This window comes from Thermobia domestica, chromosome 11 (genome assembly GCF_964235325.1).
Source record: "Thermobia domestica chromosome 11, izTheDome1.hap1.1, whole genome shotgun sequence".
NCBI classification, from domain to species: Eukaryota; Metazoa; Arthropoda; class Insecta; order Zygentoma; family Lepismatidae; genus Thermobia; species Thermobia domestica.
In genome coordinates this window covers 170,765,914-170,784,269 of record NC_137464.1, presented here as the reverse complement: position 1 = coordinate 170,784,269, position 18,356 = coordinate 170,765,914, and the positions used below count along the sequence as shown (strand labels likewise).

Genomic DNA, 18,356 nt, shown 5'->3' with positions numbered 1-18,356 from the left:
AAGCTTTAAAATATATAAAACGATAATTATGCCTGTTGTGCTATATGGTTGTGAAACATGGTCGCTTACGCTGAGGGAAGAACGCAGACTGAAAGTAATTGAGAAAAAAATCCTGAAACGAATATTCGGAACCAAAAGGAACGGAAATGAGGAATGAGGAAAACTTCATGATGAAGAACTGCATAATTTATACCATTCACCAAATATTGTTAGGGTCATCAAATCTTGGAGGCTCAGGTGGGCAGGACATGTAGCGAGAATGGAAGAAAGTAGGAACGCTTTCAAAGTTTTAACTGGAAGTTCAATCGGGAAAACCATTAGGAAGACCTAGGCGCAGATGTGAGGACAATATTAAGCTGCATCTCGCAGAAATAGGAACACAAAGTAAAAACTGGATGCAGTTGACTAAGGATAGAAGTTAGTGGAGAGCTTTTGTGAATATGGCATTGAACCTCCGGGTTCCATAAGTCATAGAGTGAGTTAGTTAATTTTAGGCGAAATTTATCTACTTTATATGTATTTCGTGCCGCTAGCTAGTTCCAATTGTTTAAAAATATGCCCCTGCCAAATATCAGTAACTTTCGTGGAAAGAAAAGTTGATATACATTGCTGTACTTTTTCCTTAATGCTTAAGAAACATTGTTTAGGATTGAAATAGGTTAAAGATTGGGAATTAATTCAAAATTAAAACCCAATACTTTCACTTAAATGACATAATTAACATTTAATACTAATTCGTAATGTTTTTTCTTCAGTTCGCGACTTGTATTATACGAAGAAAAAGATTTGATTTAAATCAAAAAAATCGATTTAAATCAAAAAAATCAACAAAAATGATTTTTTTGAAAAAAATCATGATTTTTTTCCACCCTGATATAAATCGATGTGTGTGTGTGTGTTCCAGCATAACTCTGGAACGTCTAAAGCAATTTTACTCAAACTTCCTACGCATATTACTGAAAGTCTGGAAATGAGTACTGCCGGGGTAAAACTCTTTCTAGCACACCTATGGGGAATGGATACATATAAAAAAAACATACATATTGAAAACGATCGGTAGTAGTGTCCAATCCATAATTTTCAAGGTCGCTTAGATAAATAGTGTTACTCCCGACGCCGTTTAAATCCAAATTAAGTGAGACAATATAATACAAAAAATTTTCAAAACCAAGATGTAATAATTCTGGTTTTAATCACAAAATATTAGCGAATTCACGTATGTGGGTTAGTAAATGAAATGAAATGAAATCTTTGAGTTTTACGTCCCACGGTTATGCCGGTTAGGCTAAAGAAGACTGTGATGATGAGTAATGAATGAAATGGTGGAATGAAGAAAGTGGGAGGAAACGGGAGAACCCCGAGAAAACCCACGCACACGATGTTTGTCCACCACAAAGTTCACTTGGCGGGGGCTGGGATCGAACCCGGGACCCCAAGCACCAGAGGTGAACGCTCTACCACTGAGCCACCGCGGCCCCATATGTGGGTTAGTGTGTGTTTAGTGAAATAGTTTTCGTGATATTAGTGAAACAGTGTTCGTGTTGTGTTTATAAGTCAACAGTGTTAAGTGAGTAGCAAAATGTGAAGAAAAAGTACAATGTGGAAATGATTTTAAAAAGTGGAAAACGAAAGTGACATTAAAAGTAGTTTACAAATGTAATGATGAGTTAGAAATAGCGAAAATAAATGGCAATATCTGGGCAAATAAAACCAGGAGAGAACCCAAAGTGTAAAAGTGAAGTGAATAAGTTGAAATGATCACGTGAAATAAATAGTGATATTTTTTTTTTCGAAACAATAGGCAAAAGAAGGCAGCAATCAACAGATGAAAACCTAAGTGAAACATATAATAAATGGTAAGAGATGAGAAATCAAAGTTAGTTAAGAAACTACCAAGAGAAATTAGGAAAACATTAAAAGGAGAGAAGTAAAATAACAGACAAATCACACATAAATGAGAGGAAATATCATAGGAAGACAAAAGTTAAGGAAAATACTAAATAATTATGTAAAATTATGAAGAATATTTATGAAGACAATGACAAATAATAAAACTAAGATCTAGAGAGACTTCAGACAAATAAGACTCAAACACTATGATTTAATGTCCCCTTTTTTATTATGAGGTGGAGGGAGTTGTAATAAAGTAATAAATAAATAAATAATATTTAAAAAATTGAGATTAAAAGTACTTTTTATAATTTTAAGGTAACATGCTAAAAGAGGTGCTCCGCCCTTGGGTAAAGGGGAATAAGTGGAACAAGAGAGAGGATATAAGGAAAATAAAAGGAGAGAATAGAGATTACGAGAAAGTAGCGTCTGCTCTATTAAGAAATACTGAAGATACAGGCAACAGCGGGAACAAGTGAAGGCGTAAGAAATAAAAAAAATAAATCTATTCGTAGTTTTGTATCTATTTTCTTTCACAGAATCCTCAGCCCCACACAAATACACACACTCAAAATATGAAACAAAATACAGTAGAACTCGTTGAATGCCTGAGTACCGATGGTAGCTTCAAAATGAAAATAAGAACATTTTCTTATTTACTCCCAAAACATAAGTATAAAAAACCTGGTTCTTGGTCTGTTTACAGATAAAAAGAAAAAAAAAAAAAGATTGTATTGAAGGTAAGTTTTCCTACTGTGCTAATTAATTATAATTTGTGTGGGACAAAGTAAACAATAACTGTTCTTTAAGAATGCCTTTATGTCATGCTATGTCTTAATATACACCGATAAATACTTGCATCAGCATGAAACATGTCCTCCTTTGACAGGAATTACCTCTTCAATTCATTTCGACATTGACTTCTCTAATGTAGTGCAAATATTTTTGACTTCATCATCTTGGAATCACATTTGTATACCATTTGCTGTCATGCCTAATTTGGTTGTACAGATCATTTTACCTAAGCGTCTCTTCAAAATATTCTACAGGATCTGGGATGGATTTAAATTTATACACGAATTAAGCATATTAATTCTGCTTTCCAACATGAATTTCTTTATCAATTTTAAATTGTGTCATGGGGTCAAGTGATATTGAAATGTTCCGTCAAAAGTTTGCAAGAATGGAACAATTTCACGTCGTAACATTTTCATCACACTCTCAGTAGGAACTAAGGTTCCTGTGCCATATGCAGTGGAGAAAACCCAAAATATTTATTTCAATAGATGTTTTACAGAGTTTGGTACAAACCTTCGCGGGCGAACCTTCACACCCAGAGCCTCGCCGTCCAAAATCTCGCGAGACGAAATTTTGCCACATCGATTTCTCTAATCTAGAAGGTTCAAACTATCGTTGTATGTGTATACACTAAAAACAGCATATACAATCAAACTTTATTAACAGACACCTCCATAATACGGACAAACTTTCTGTCTCAGTTACGGAATAAATCCCTCTATCTGGCGGACACTCTCAGATATGGACAGTCTTCTCTCCCCACCCCCAGCAATATATTACTAACGTGCTATTTTACCTCTTCATAACACACAATAACAATTCTTAATTCAAACGTATTTAGCACAGAAAATTCTTTTAAGTGGTTCAAAGATGATAACACAGACAACGTCAAATTTTGGTCACTCTGTATAAGGTTGTCAGGAGCCTGATTTTATGAACATCTTGTATAAAGAAAAGTGATATAATAGGTGAGCATGTAATTCCTATTGAAGAAGTGATGTTAGAAACAAGACAGTATTGTATTTTGTCCTTGCACGGATTAATGACTTTTGGAGCTAAAAGACAGAAAAAAAAAGTGTTGAGTTCGCAGATTGCTAGCTCAACGGAAATACTGATGCAGCGAAGTTAAATAACAGAATGAGATGTTATAACTGAAATAAAGAAATGCGATTTAATCCGCTATAGTGTAGCTCTTCTGTTGTTTTTTTCTTCTGCTACTGCTCCATCTTGTACTGCTGGTAAGTAGTTGAAATTTTGTTTTATTCCTCTTCTATTTGTGCCCATGTAGAAGTCCATGCTGGCGAAATGATGTTCATTCGGCATAGAATGGTTTTAAACGATCTATCGAGATATCCTGTATTCTGTTCCTGAATTTGGATTAAGTTTGTTTTATTTCCGCCGGCCCCTCGTAATGACTGGTGAAATGTTCGGGATGACCATGTTTTCTTGTAGGGAAATAAATTAAAACAAGATCTGGCTTGTAGGATGTTTGTTTATGACGTTTATCATAACATTTCTTTTGTTTAATATATGTCTGTTCCAAATTGGTTTGCACCTTTTTTCTAATTGCTGTTAATTTATCTTTGTCAACTTGTATGTTTTGTTTAGACCCAAACGTGCATTCCGTTTGAATTCTAGGCTCATATCCAAATAGTAAAAAGGTAGATGAGTATTTGGTCCCACCTTGAATATGTGTTAATACCGAAAATAACATGATCGCTACCACACGTTCTGGTAGTCATTTTTCCCCAGTCAGTGTGATGCTCTTGTACGAGAAACTTAAGACAGTTTTGTATATATTTTTTTCATTTGTTCCACCAATTCAATGGTAGCGCAATTGTATGCTGGTGAGTATTTGCAGGTGAAATTGTATTTCTGTGCGAGTTGCTGTAAACGAGCAGCTCCGTGTACCGGATGTTGGTCCAAATATAATGTCGTAAATGCTCCAAATTTTAAAATGATTTCATGTTCCAAAATTTTTTCTGTTTTCGGCAGTTATTGAGTCCACTGTCTTTGCGACTACGTAACGCGTAGCTAATTCTGTTGCTACTAATATGTACTTATTTCGTCCTTCTTTATCTGGAAATGGTTCTAGCTCGTCATAGTCCCAAGCTGTCGCAATGTCTCCTACAGGATGATGTAATAGCTCAGCCTGTTTCTTCTCTGGTAGTTTAATTTCTGACAATCTGAGCATGTGCGTATTTTACGAGCAAGATAATTCTTAAGATGCGGCATATAGAATTTTCTAAGCGCTGGTTTATATATATATATATATATATAAGATTTTGTGAATCCAAAGTGTGGGCCTGTAGGTTGCCTGTGAAAGGTTGTAAACCTCCTGTTGGCATTTCGGTATACATAAAAGATGTAATTGTCCGTAATAGGGATGATATTTTTCTATAAAGTATGCATCTTTAAGACAAAAAAATCTTGCCGATCTAACTGTATAAATTCTATCCGGTTCTTCCCTTCTAAGACAGATATCATATCTTTATAATCATCGTCTTTATTACGATTATTTTTGCTATATTACGTAAAAGATAGTTGTTTTCCGTTTGTAAAATATTAACCCGAAGACTATTGGATCCAAATGCATGACAATCTTTGCTTTTTTCTTCACTGTCTTTATTCTCTTGTTCCTTTATGATGTCTTTTGTTTGCTTAAGTCTACTAATGATGTCGGCTGGGTGTTTAGATCCTGGCAAATATTGTATGTTGAAGTCATAGTCGGCTAAAAATAACTTATACCTCGTATATTTGCCAACCTTATCGGGTTGTGTATTTAATGTACCTAAGCATTTGGCGTCCCCATAGAGACTACATTTTCTATTGAATAGAAAGTAACGAAATTTTCGTAAGGTATATATAAGAGCATATAATTCTTTCTGCCAAATACCCAGATTCGGATTTCGTTAATCTCCTACTGCAGTAAGCGACTACATTTTTGTGCCAGTTTTTGGGTCATAACAAACGAGTATTCCTCCCGCTTGTATCTTGCTGCTGTCGCTGTACACTCTAATTTCTACAGAATCGTCAAAATGAGAGAGTGAGGGGGCTTGCAGTATGTCCTCCTTCAATTGTTCAAAGAGTGTCATGTTTCTTTGTCCATTTAAATATAGAGTTAGGAGTTCCAATTGTTGGAATGGTTCAATTTTTGTCGTAAAATCTTTAATATGTGTCCTAGGATACGGACTTTTGACAATTCGTTTTGTAGTTGGTCTTTTAATGTTTCTTATCTTTTTAGCCATTTTTGGTGATATTTTGATGGATTCTCCGCTTTAATGTAAGGTATCCCAATACATTAAACTCGTGGTAACACAAGTGTGTTTTCTTAGGAGATGCACGAAAATCGTGTTTTCTAAGTTTCTTGAATAGTAATTCTAAATTCTGTAACTGCTGGTGGAAGTCGTAACTCCCGCAAACGACATCATCAGCGAAACTGGTAATCCTATTGGATAAGCCGTCCAAAATCATTCTCGTTACGATACTGAGGCTCTGGTTCGAGGTTTGGTGTCCCATTACGCACCTCAAAAATTCGTACGAATTTCTCTTGTGATTGACCTCGAAAGTCATATTTTCGATTTTGGGATGAAGTAAAATTTGATGATAGCTGACCGATAGGTCCAAGGTTGTTATAAAAGTTTTTTCCCTTGAGAGAGCTTAAAACGTCTTCTGTAGATTGGAAAGGGACTGAACGATACTTGGTGCAGCTGTTACATTTCTACAAGTTGAGGACAATTCGAGATTCTTGTGTATTTGCCTTACGAAGAACCAAAAGTGGAGAACTAAAATTACTATTGTCTGTGGGTCTAATTATCTTCGCATTAAGGAGTTCTTGAATTTGTTTATCTACCTGGTCTCGTATATGGAGTAGGATCGGTGGTGAACAATCATGAAATGCAACTGATTTCGAAATTCTGATCTTCTGCGTGTATCCTCTAAATTATCCAATATCATCAGGAGAATATGTTCCCTATATTTGAACAATAAATCATAAACTGCCTGTTTTTGAGTTTTATTTAAGTTAGGGTTAACGTCAAAGAACTCTTTTAAAAACATTCGTGTATTTTGTATTTTAATCGTTCTTCAACCTCTTCATTTGTTGTAAATTGCTGCGCTTTTTCTAGAAACTTGAGGTTTCTAGAGCGTTAAAAGAAATTCCGTGACCTTCCTCAAGAATAGCCACTGGTGTATTCTCCTTTAGTAATGCTATAGCTATTAGGATTCGAGATTAGAATTGTCATTTTCTAATCTTTTGATAACGTCAATCTTCTGATATAGCGCACGTAATCTATATCTCGCAAGTATTCAGGAAGCAATAACACATACAAAGATTCCGCGTCATCTATTTTTTTCTTTGCTGCAACAGGAATGAATGTATGCGAGCGAGGAGGAAGCGTTATGTTTTTAGTAAGACAGAAACAACATCTGCCACATTTTCTGATTGGATTTCTGAAGCAGGAATATCGTAATTTATATGGTTCAAATCTAGATTCTCTTCCTTATAATCTGTACAATCTTGATTGTCGGCCCCTTGTCAAGAGGCGGCCCTACACTTTGTTTTTTTATACGCCTATAACACGTGGAAGCCCCATGTCCGCGCTTCCGACATAGGAACAGACTAATATCTGGTCCTCCGTAGGTGTGGCCTGTTGATTGTTCTGGGAGGGTCCCTGTTTTTTCTTTTATTATTATTATTATTATTATTATTATTATTATTATTATTATTATATTGGTTGTTTCTCTTCTTAAATCCGTGTCCCCTATTCTTTGGTTGACTTCTATAGCTTGACTATGCTATTATTAATGATAACTCGGCCATTCAATTGACCAAAGTGGATAAGTCAGGTTGAAGAGGATGTTGCTCCTGGTGGGGAACGGTCTTCGCTTCTTGACTAACTTGGAGATGTTCTTGCGGACTAGGTGATAATGGTTGAGAGGATTTTAAAGATAGGCTAAACTGATAGCTGTTAAATTTTGTGGAGGTGCAGGAATATAACTGTGCATTGGATGCATAGCAGGTTGCGTTTGTACAGAAAAAGTATAATGGCAAGATTGTTGAACGGGGTACGTCATTTTTGGTTCATTTGTTAATATATATGAAGGATTCTGCGGATTAGGTATAAGCTTTGGAAGTATAACGTATGTAATGTTTGTGACAATTGTACATGATCTCGTTTTCTTAAGAGATCATTGGCGGCTTTTAAGGTATTCAACTTTGTAAAGCTTCAATCACCTCAAATCTATCTAATGCAATTTTATTGAGAAAATCCCGTTGAAGTCTCAAAGATAGATGGTGAATCTTCTGCTCCTCTGATGCGTCTGGAATTAACTGTCTAATTGCTCAAAGTTTACGCAAGAAGTATGAATCTATGGGTTAGTCTGGTCCCTGCTGAACTTAAAATAATTCCTGCTCTGCTTTATATGATGGAACCTTTGACCTGCTCAATGCAACTAATTTAGCTATAAAATGTTCATAGATTAATGCTCCGAATTGGTTCTGATTCTTAAGTTGCAATACTAGATCTAATGCCGTATCCTGTAAATATATCGGTAAAATTTCCTTTTTCTTCACTGACGACTACGACTGCATAGTTGCCATATGATCAAATAACATGAAAAATCCATCTGGGTCCTTATGCACGTGTCCTCAATATTTCCTAAGATGAGGCATACTAAAAAACATACTAGATGCACCCTCTGTCATATTAAAATTTGTATTATTTTCTCCTGACCTGTATGTCTGTTTACCAGATCTCGTTTCCGGCATAAAATGGCACTCAAAGAAGGTGAAAACGAAAAGGAAAAAGAAGAGAAAATAGAACTTAGAAAAATTTTGATACTGACCGAATTGATTTTGTGCCTGTTAAAAAGTTAATAAAAAAGAGCGTCCCGTACAAAACTTCCGCGCCTATCACCATGCGATGTTTTGTAGGTAGCGTCAAATAATGGACCGAGAATTTAGCCCTTCACCTATTTTATTATAAAATACAAAATAATCTTTGTGCTTTACAAAGTTCATATAACAAAGTCTCTATTATGATCAAGGTTGAAGGATAGATCGTTCGTACGGGAACCCCTTCACTCAAGGCAGCAGCAGACCAGTCTTATGGTGACTCCAGGTTATGGTCCTAGGAAACCTCAGCTCACAGCAGCCTTGCAAGGTTAGGTTGGGTTGAGGAATCCCCTTAGCTTCACAGCAGCTTCCAGGTTATGTTAGGATAGGTATAGCTCCTTAGTCCAAAGCGACCTCCAGAGCCGAGATGGGTTGGCGATCAGTGGTCAACTGATGCCTCCTTCCTCTGTAGTTCGTCTTTTACGGGCCCTCTTCGGGTGGTTCGTTTTCTTTCGGTTTCCTTCGTCTTCCTCCTGTTCGGTGTATCGTCTGCTTGTTTATGAACGTTAGCACGTGTCGTTCATAAACGTGTGATCATGTTGTGATGTGGGGATCCTTACAATATTATTATGATAAAGTTTTGTCTGTATGAGATTTTGCCAAGCGAGATTTTGACCTAGAGTTTTAGACGACAATGCTTCGGAGCAAGATTTTATCCTATATCATTTTAAAGTTTGTTGAACATGCCTAGATCTCAATAAGAGTTCACATTTGCTCCGTCTAACGATATTAGCTTTGTAACCACGTACAAATAAATAAGTTTCATCACTGCAAATCACCTTCACTCATCAACAGTCCATGATTTATATTTTCTTTGACTCTTGCTAAACGTTATTTTTTTTCTTTTTATGACAGGAGTCAAAATTGTTTTTGTTCGTCTTCTCGTATTCTGGTTAGCTTCTAGAAGCCAACGGCATACAGTTGAATTACTAACATTATAACGACTAGCCAATAAATCTCTTTGAAAGTCTTTGCTTGTTTTTCTTACACTAGTTAGATTAATATTACTGTTTCTAATTAGAATTTTGTCGATTTGAGAAGTTGTTTTATTTCTCTCCCCTTTTACCTCTCCTTTTTGAAGACGATCTAGATAGTTTGAATATTGTAAGAATTATCGATACACTTGATTTGCCTACACCAAATTCACACGCGATATCATATCTCTCAATGTCATAGCCGTGTGCTCTTTAAGAACAATTATTTTTGCGCACTTCGTTAGAGTAATATCCATTTTTAAACAGCGGAAAGCAACACGTATCTCACAGAAAGAAAAAGCTCACATCCAATGTTACATATGAAAGCTCATAACGAAACTGAAGTACTATTTCCGGTTAAACAAGTCAAAACACATTCGAGTGTCTGGACAACCATTTTCTTATTGCAAGGTCAAACAGTGACACCCCTGAAGGCAGATAACATCATTTAATCTGGTGCAAACAACAATTTGCAATTACATTAAAATTCTGAGAGGAAAAAAGTTTGACTTAATTAAATTGTACAGTATAGTATGGAAAACCAGAGAGAAGAGAGGTAAGAGATCTATCCGTTATTTACTTCACACCACTTTATATATACATCTTGGTGGTACCAGACCAAATATCCGATTTTTGATATTGGCCTTTTGATGTTGGCAACAAACAAAAGATTTTCATTCTACATATACTACATTCACAGAACTGTCGCAAGGGGAAAACAGAATAGAGCAGCACTTACACTGGATGTATCGTAGTAGCGCATTCCAAGATCTTCCTCGTCCAGCAAAACTTTCTTCCAATCAACTTTGTCATCTTTTACAACGTATTTTTCAACTGGATTCGTGGAGTTACGCCGATGTTTTTGAGTGGGATTGTCTGCTAAATTCAATAACAAACTCAACAAGCTCCATTCAATATCACACTGAAAATAAACATGAAATTAAAAAATAATGTTATTGCACTTCAAAGTGTTGTACCTATTTAAATATTACTAGTAGGAAAAACTACGATCTCTAGATTATGTTCAATAGAGGTGTAAGCAGTCAGACTTGTGTACTAAAAATATGACAGAAAACTCGTTGATGTGAATTGGAATTCACTGGGGTCTTAAATCTTTGTTCCCGGAAATCGCTCCTAAAATTAACTTCACAAAAGTCGAAACGCATATTCTAAAACTGAAAAACTTTATTTTGCCGTATGGTGTAGCCGTTGCAATCACCCTAAAAAGGGATCGATCTCACTTTAATATTGCCCATATATTGCAAAATAATTAGAAATGTTATTTCTCCTGTCTCTAGTATAATTACATTTCTAATTTTAGAATTGATATATATAGTTGGAACAAAGGAATCCAGAATAGAAAATTCATAAGACCCTGCATATCAACACGACGCTCACCTGACCTTCACAGGTTCCTCTTTTCTTCTAATATCTCCTAGCTCTTATTTCTTCACCAAATGAAGAGTTTAACCGATAACGCTTACAGCATACATTTTTAGTATGGATCTGATATTTCCATAAACGGACTACGACTCTGAAAACTTATAACCTGAATTGACAAAAATATGAGTCCTCCCTACCTAATAATCTGTATTTTATCCCCAAGCCCGAATAAGTGGTGTCTACATGACATGGAAAAGAATCTAAAAGATCTGACACCCGTTGAATAGACGTTTCAATAGTTATATTCACTGGCTGGCCATAAATCGGTTGCATTTCAGGGATAGCTTTTAATTCCATTCAGTAATGTGTGTACAATGTCCCATGGAATTTTAATGTAGCGACCATGGGAGCACCCGAAACTCTGTCCAGTATTCCTCGAACCATATAGTGTCATTCATACCTGACGGGAAATGGAATACCCTGTCGGTAGAAACTATCAATACCGAGAAATATAGCAAGCATGTGGGTGTGTAGAAAATTTGCCAGAAGATTCACATGTACATTACATCTGCAAAGGCAGATTGTGATTTCACTAAAGGTTAGTTTGTATCTAACATAACACACGTCAAACTATTACCAAGGCACTACACCATACTGACATGATGGATTCATGGCTTCATATTTGATCGAGAAACCTGAAAACATGTTTCGTCAGACCAGATAGCATGTGCCGTAGTATGATGTTCTATTAGGGCTGTTCCGATAATCGAGTAATCGATAACAATTCGATAAAATTTCAAAACCGTTTCACCGATAAAGAATTTTAATTTTATCGAACTATCGAACTTTCGAGACTCCCGAAATGTTTGAGGCTCTCGAAATGTTCGAGACTCCCGAAATGTTCGAGACTCCCGAAATGTTCGGGACTCTTGTTCCATTAATGTTGCATGATATATATCAGATTTGCAACTGCGGATATGGCTTCTCTATTAAATACAAAATTTAAAATGGCCATGTAAATGAAAACAAGTATTTAATCAAAAAGAAAAAAAAAATACAAACGAAACATGTGAATCCGCATATGAACGTAAATGTGGCTAATTTAAGTATTTACAAATATTTCTCGCTAATTTCTTCAAATGCCACTAATCAAACAAATACCTGTAATCTTCCACTGTATAGTCATACAAAAATCAAATCACCACTTCACAACACTTTAGCACTTGCCGTTTCCAATCATTTTCTAAAAGGTTCATATTTAATTTTGGTTCAATCACTTTTTACGAAGAAATATTTAATTTATATCCGACTAATAGATCCAATATTATATAATTTTGCAAATAATTCCAAACACTGAGCACATAACTTCAATTTAACATAGTCCACATTAACATTGTAAATTTCAAATTTTAGGAAGGTTTTCCATTTAGATCAAGTCGGTTCGTTGTTCCTCCGTCGTATGAAGTTTTCGTTACCTATTACCCCCAGATTTTACATTATAGATGTCAGCACCTATTGGACTACCACTAACACCCACCTGACCACCTGGAGGCCAAGGTCAAGGCTGGATACTATGGAAACAAAAGCTAACTAAACAGTTCTCTTCAACTTTTTTTTTTTTTTTTTTCATGAAATTAAATAAAATCGCGCAACATTCTCAAGTGTTCGAGACACTCGAAATGTAAGAAACATTAGACAACTTCGAGACACTCGAACACTTCGAGACATACACAAGAAAAGTGATTTAAATAAAAAATCAACAAAAACTACATATTATATATATATATAGTGCCTTCCATTTTAACTCAGGCAAAAAAAACGTAAAATTGTACCATCACCATCTCAGATATTGTTGAAACTTTTTTTTTATAGCAACTAGACATGTTTCTAAAACACTCATATTTTTTTGTTTTGTCGAAAAATATTTTCCCGCCAACTTATGGGCCATCAAAGACGCGGAGTACAGTTTATGACTTGTAGAAAACATGAAAAATTGTCAAATTTAGAGCCCCACCATTCAGCTATGGAGACAGGTAGAGTTATATTTTTTGTTGTGGTATGTACATAGGAATATAAATAAACTATATTTTATTATAGTTTGGTTTGCGCATGCGTATCTTTTTGTACGTAAATTAACAAATGAGCGTCAGTTTATCTGAAAAGTCGAAGTTCGCGAACTTTTTCGAGCACTCCCAGTTCGAATTTTAAAATTCCGTTTTCACGGTTGGTAAAACCCAGTTACCCGCTTTCCAAAAAAAAAAAGTATCGCTTCTGTGTACAACCGTTTCGTCGCAAAAAATTCGAGAAATTGTCAAATTTTGAAAAATCGCCATTTTGGGGCGTCATTGTCGCGAAAACACCATATTTTAAAATTCTGAAATTTTGTCAGATGGTTCAACTTTACACGAATAACAAACACACCAAATACTATTCTCGGCCAACGCTTCATGAATTAACTACAACCTTTTGAAGTTAGCGAAGTTCCGTAAACTTTGATGTCACAGTTGGCAACACTCGAGACAATAGAAGTGCAACAATTTGATAATGTTTGTGGTTCACATTCATTAAATAACGAACGAAAGTTTTTTCTTGACTGCTTTTTATTATTTTGATCAAAAAGGCTCTCTGAAATAGTAAAATGAGCCTCCCCCTTCTCCTCAGTTTCCTGTAGAAGGTGGAGTAGAATGTGTACGCCACCTGTCTATTACGTCATCTCCTATCGCACTTTTCCCCCCACACACCACTTTGGATTTGAGGCCGCTGCCTGATACTGACACTTTGTAGATGTAGTATGATTATTCCTTTTATTTCTATCTATTGATGAGGAGGTTAGCCTATTTAATATATAAAGTATATTTGACTTCCAAACAAAATGATCATTTAAATGAAATAGGCAATTAATATAATTCTAACAACTGCTCTACTAACGATCATTATTTGTTTAATTGTTATAGCTATTTCATCTCTTCTCTCTAAGAAAACCATTAATGAGCAAGAAAAAAGCTCCCCTTTTGAATGTGGATTTGATCCTAAATCATCCGCCCGAATTCCCTTCTCCCTACGATTCTTCCTTATTGCAATAATCTTCCTCATTTTTGATATAGAAATTGCCCTTCCCTTACCAATAACAATTACTATTAACAACACTAACACATTATCATGATCCCTCGTTAGATTAACATTCTTAGTAATTCCTCATAGGATTTTACCACGAATGAAACCTAGGATCTTTAACATGAGTTGACTAAATAATAGGGATAATAGTTAAATATAATATTTGGGTTGCATCCAAAAGGCGTTGTTATCAACTTATCTCAAATAGGAAGCAAAAATTGCACTCAGTTTCGACCTGAACTTCTGGTCACTTTACCCCTATTTGCTTAGTTGAAGGCAAAAAGAAGCATTTCACGGTTAATGATATCACTGGGACTTTATTCTCCCCAACTAAGGAGATGTGAATATCCAAGAAGCTGCTAACTTCTATCTTTAGTGGATTAGAACGTTAACATCTCTTAACATCAAATGGCCGTAATGCCCTCAGTATAACATTACATTACCCTTTCGAGGTAAAAAAAAAAAAAAAAAAAAAAAAAAAGAGATTACTCTTCTCAGGGAGTGATATTCAGAGAATATACCTTCTTAGTATCTCCAATGCTATGCTTTCAATAAAAGCTATCTGAATATACAAACAAAGAAACAAAGAAAAATAGTAAAAAATTAAAAAAAAAATTAATAAATACATTTTAAATAAATTGTTTTGTGATAGTTGAATAAACATTGAACCGCCCTTAAAACTGTCATATGTACCTTGGGCCCCAAGATATTCACTTCAACCCTGATCAATATTATTATAATATACCCCTCCTACATGTAATGGTAATTTAATAATATAATGTGTTAAGAGGTAAGGCAAAAATTATATACTTCCTATTATTGTAGAACTAAAATAAAACTTTGCATATACCAAAGATTGGCCAATAGAATAGCTAGCTAACAAAACACCAACTCACAAGCCAACCACATTGACAAGTGAAGTGCGTATTTTTAGGTATAAAGGTAACACAATTAACACTAGGAAAAATTAATCAACTTAATCTTGCACCTCCCAAAATTACTATCACTACCAATCCTAGTATACCCTTACATATAGTTCAGCCTTCATTATCTCTAATAGAATGGCTCATCCAAACCCTCTACCTGTCAAATAAAATCTTAGAAACGCACAGAATAACATACAGTTAAACCTGTAGAAAAAATAAGAAAAAACTACATTAATTAAGGACAAGGAAGAAATCTCCAAAATTAAATCCTTAGAATAAAACCCTGCTAAGAATGGTATTCCACGTAATGCTAAATTAGCCACATTTAAGCAAGATAAAGTAAGAAGCATTTGACCTACAAATGTCCCTATTCTACGAATATCTTGTGTGTCCACTACCCCGTGGATAATCGCTCCCGCACATAAAAAAAAAGTAGTGCCTTAAATAAAGCATGTGCAAGTAAATGGAAAAAAGCTAATACAGGAAACCCTATAAATAAAATCAATATTATAAGACCAAGCTGACTTAAAGTAGACAACGCGATAATCTTCTTTAAATCATATTCATAATTAGCACCAATGCCAGCCATAAATATTGTTAAACCTGACAATAGAAGTAATACATCACCCGCATACACATTTAATAAAACGTCTCTAAAACGAATTAATAAATAAACCCCGGCAGTTACAAGTGTAGAAGAATGAACCAATGCAGATACTGGTGTTGGTGCAGCTATTGCCGCTGGTAATCATGCGGAGAAAGGAATTTGTGTAGTTTTTGTTATTGCTGCTAAAATGACTAAACTAGAAATAATTACTATTTCATTATTATTCAAAACTCTGTGCAAATAAAAAACAATTTCAACTACCATAATTCAATATTCAAACAATGGCTAGTAAATTGCTACATCACCGATCCGATTAGAAAGAGCTGTTAATATACCAGCATTATAAGATCGAACATTCTCATTATAAATAACTAAGCAACATGATACTAATCTTATCCATCCCAGCCAAGGATGATTCTAATTAACTTAGGAGAAATAATTAACAACACTATTGAAAGAACAAATATTAACACTAATATAATAAAGCGATTAAGATATCGTTCAGAACCTATATATTGTTCACTATAATAAATCACTATATTAGAGTACAAATCTTATTTATATTTATTTATATTTATAAGATTTGTGCCTTATGATATTCAATCAAATAAAAGAGTTATAACAATTTTATTTCTATTAAAAGAAATAACTTCTCATTCAATAAATACACTATATCTATTAATTAAAAAATTCAAGCCCATTATGAATAAGAAAATACTTATACTATTCAAAAAAAAATCTAGTCACACAAATTGAAAAAGGTCAAACCACGGCCTGAGGGTGCCAAACCTTCCTTAGTTCCACAAACTAAAATTTTCTCTTAAACTACTCCAGCAATTACAATCATAAAAATCTCGGCCCTGCAAAAAAGATTAATAAATTTAAAGGCAATCAATGTAACATTAACAATAGAAACTCCCGAACACTCTCGCCTCAACAAGAATATAAATTAGAATAAGGTATTCCATGTTGAGTATATGAATATAAATATAATCTATAGGCAGCACTAAATAAAGAAAGTAAGGCAAGACTTAACATACTCAACCATGATCAATATTTTTAATTGACCGAAATCTTAATACTTCCTTCTTTGACCCCTCTGGAGGAGGAGATCCTATTCTATATCAACACCTATTCTGATTCTTTGGGCACCCCGAAGTATATATTTTAATTCTTCCAGGATTTGGTATAATCTTACATATTGTAACTCAAGAAAGTGGCAAGAAGGGAACTTTTGGTGTCTTAGGAATAATTTATGCAATACTAGCAATTGGATTCCTAGGATTTATCGCATGGGCCCATCATATATTCACTGTCGGTATGGACGTTGATACCCGCGCTTACTTTACCGCAGCTACAATAATCATTGCTGTCCCAACAGGAATCAAGGTATTTAGATGAATTGCTACACTTCATGGTGCACAAATAACTTACTCCCCCTCAATTTTATGAACTGTAGGGTTTTTTTTTTTTTTTTTTTTTTTTTTTTTTTTTTTTTTTTTTTTTTTTTTTAACTGTACACATCTCTCTCCGTAATATTCCTTCTGAGATGGAAATTACGATTACGGAACACAAATTTTAAGTTCACTTACTTAAAATAGTCATCGGAAACCAAATTTCACCTTTTTTTTTTCCCACATGGAGCACTCATTTGCTTGCTTGCAGTCTTCTTCGCTAACAGCATGCAACCGTTCAGATGCTCCAATAGGTGTTGGTGCACTCAGAACCATTGGTGACCACTTTGACCTAACCTCACTCAACCTCAGGCTCACAAACTCATTTCGATCTCACGCACACCTCACCAGTCTGACCTCACACTCACTCAACCTCACGTTCACATCACCAGCCTGACCTCACGCGCACAGGGTCGGGGTAGGACTTGCGATATTTCGATGTATCGATCGATAGTTTGAAATGTCGGGATTTTTCGATAGTTTTCAGTATTTGGATAGTTTTCGATGTTTTCTTGTTTTCAATATCAAGGTATACCGATATCACTTTCTCAACATAACGAAAACTATTCATATAACACAGCGCTGTTCAAATGGCGGCCCGCCAAATCGTTTTCTACGGCTCACAAAGCTTTCACGATTCACGAGTTTTATTACTGATAGTATATTCATTTATATTTATTCATTCGTTTAATGTTTCCACTCTCTTTCGAAATAGCGCATCCATTTAGCGCTTCTGTACAACAAAAAGGGCGCGGGCATCCACGGCAACAGCTTTCCCTAAAAACTGTGAGTTTGGTCGGAAAAGAGTGTCAATGTTTGATAGTACTTATCTGTGTGAAAGTGCATTTACCACCATGAAAATTGTGAAGAATCGCCTCAGAAACTGCCTTGGAGATTCTTCTCTTTTACATCTCCTGCGGCTCGCAACAATAGGAATGGATATAGATATCCCAGCCCTCGTAAACGCTGCTAGTCACCCTCATTTGTCACAGATTGAATAGGTAATATTTCAAATACCTTCTTTTTATATTTTTCTTTTGTAGCGTGTAATAATAATAATAATAATAATAATAATAATAATAATAATAATAATAATAATAATAATAATAATTATTATTATTATTATTATTATTATTATTATTATTATTATTATTATTATTATTATTATTATTATTATTATTATTATTATTATTATTATTATTTAGCTGCGGCCCTCCACTTTACTAGGAAAGACAGTTATGGCCCCCAGGCTCATTATAATTGGACACCACTGATATAACACGATGAAAAGACTTTCAATACTTCAACGTTCTC

At 34.8% G+C, this 18,356-nt stretch overlaps 1 protein-coding gene across 2 annotated transcripts in view; it reads right to left on the bottom strand.

Annotated features, from left to right (window-relative positions):
- Grip128 (gamma-tubulin complex component 5) overlaps window positions 1–18,356 on the bottom strand; it is a 136,571-nt gene that overhangs the window by 96,853 nt on the left and 21,362 nt on the right. For both annotated transcript variants that reach the window (XM_081731328.1, XM_081731329.1), the window contains one exon: window positions 10,298–10,480. In XM_081731328.1, the coding sequence (XP_081587454.1) occupies window positions 10,298–10,480 (183 nt within the window). The remainder of the gene's footprint in view (window positions 1–10,297; window positions 10,481–18,356) is intronic.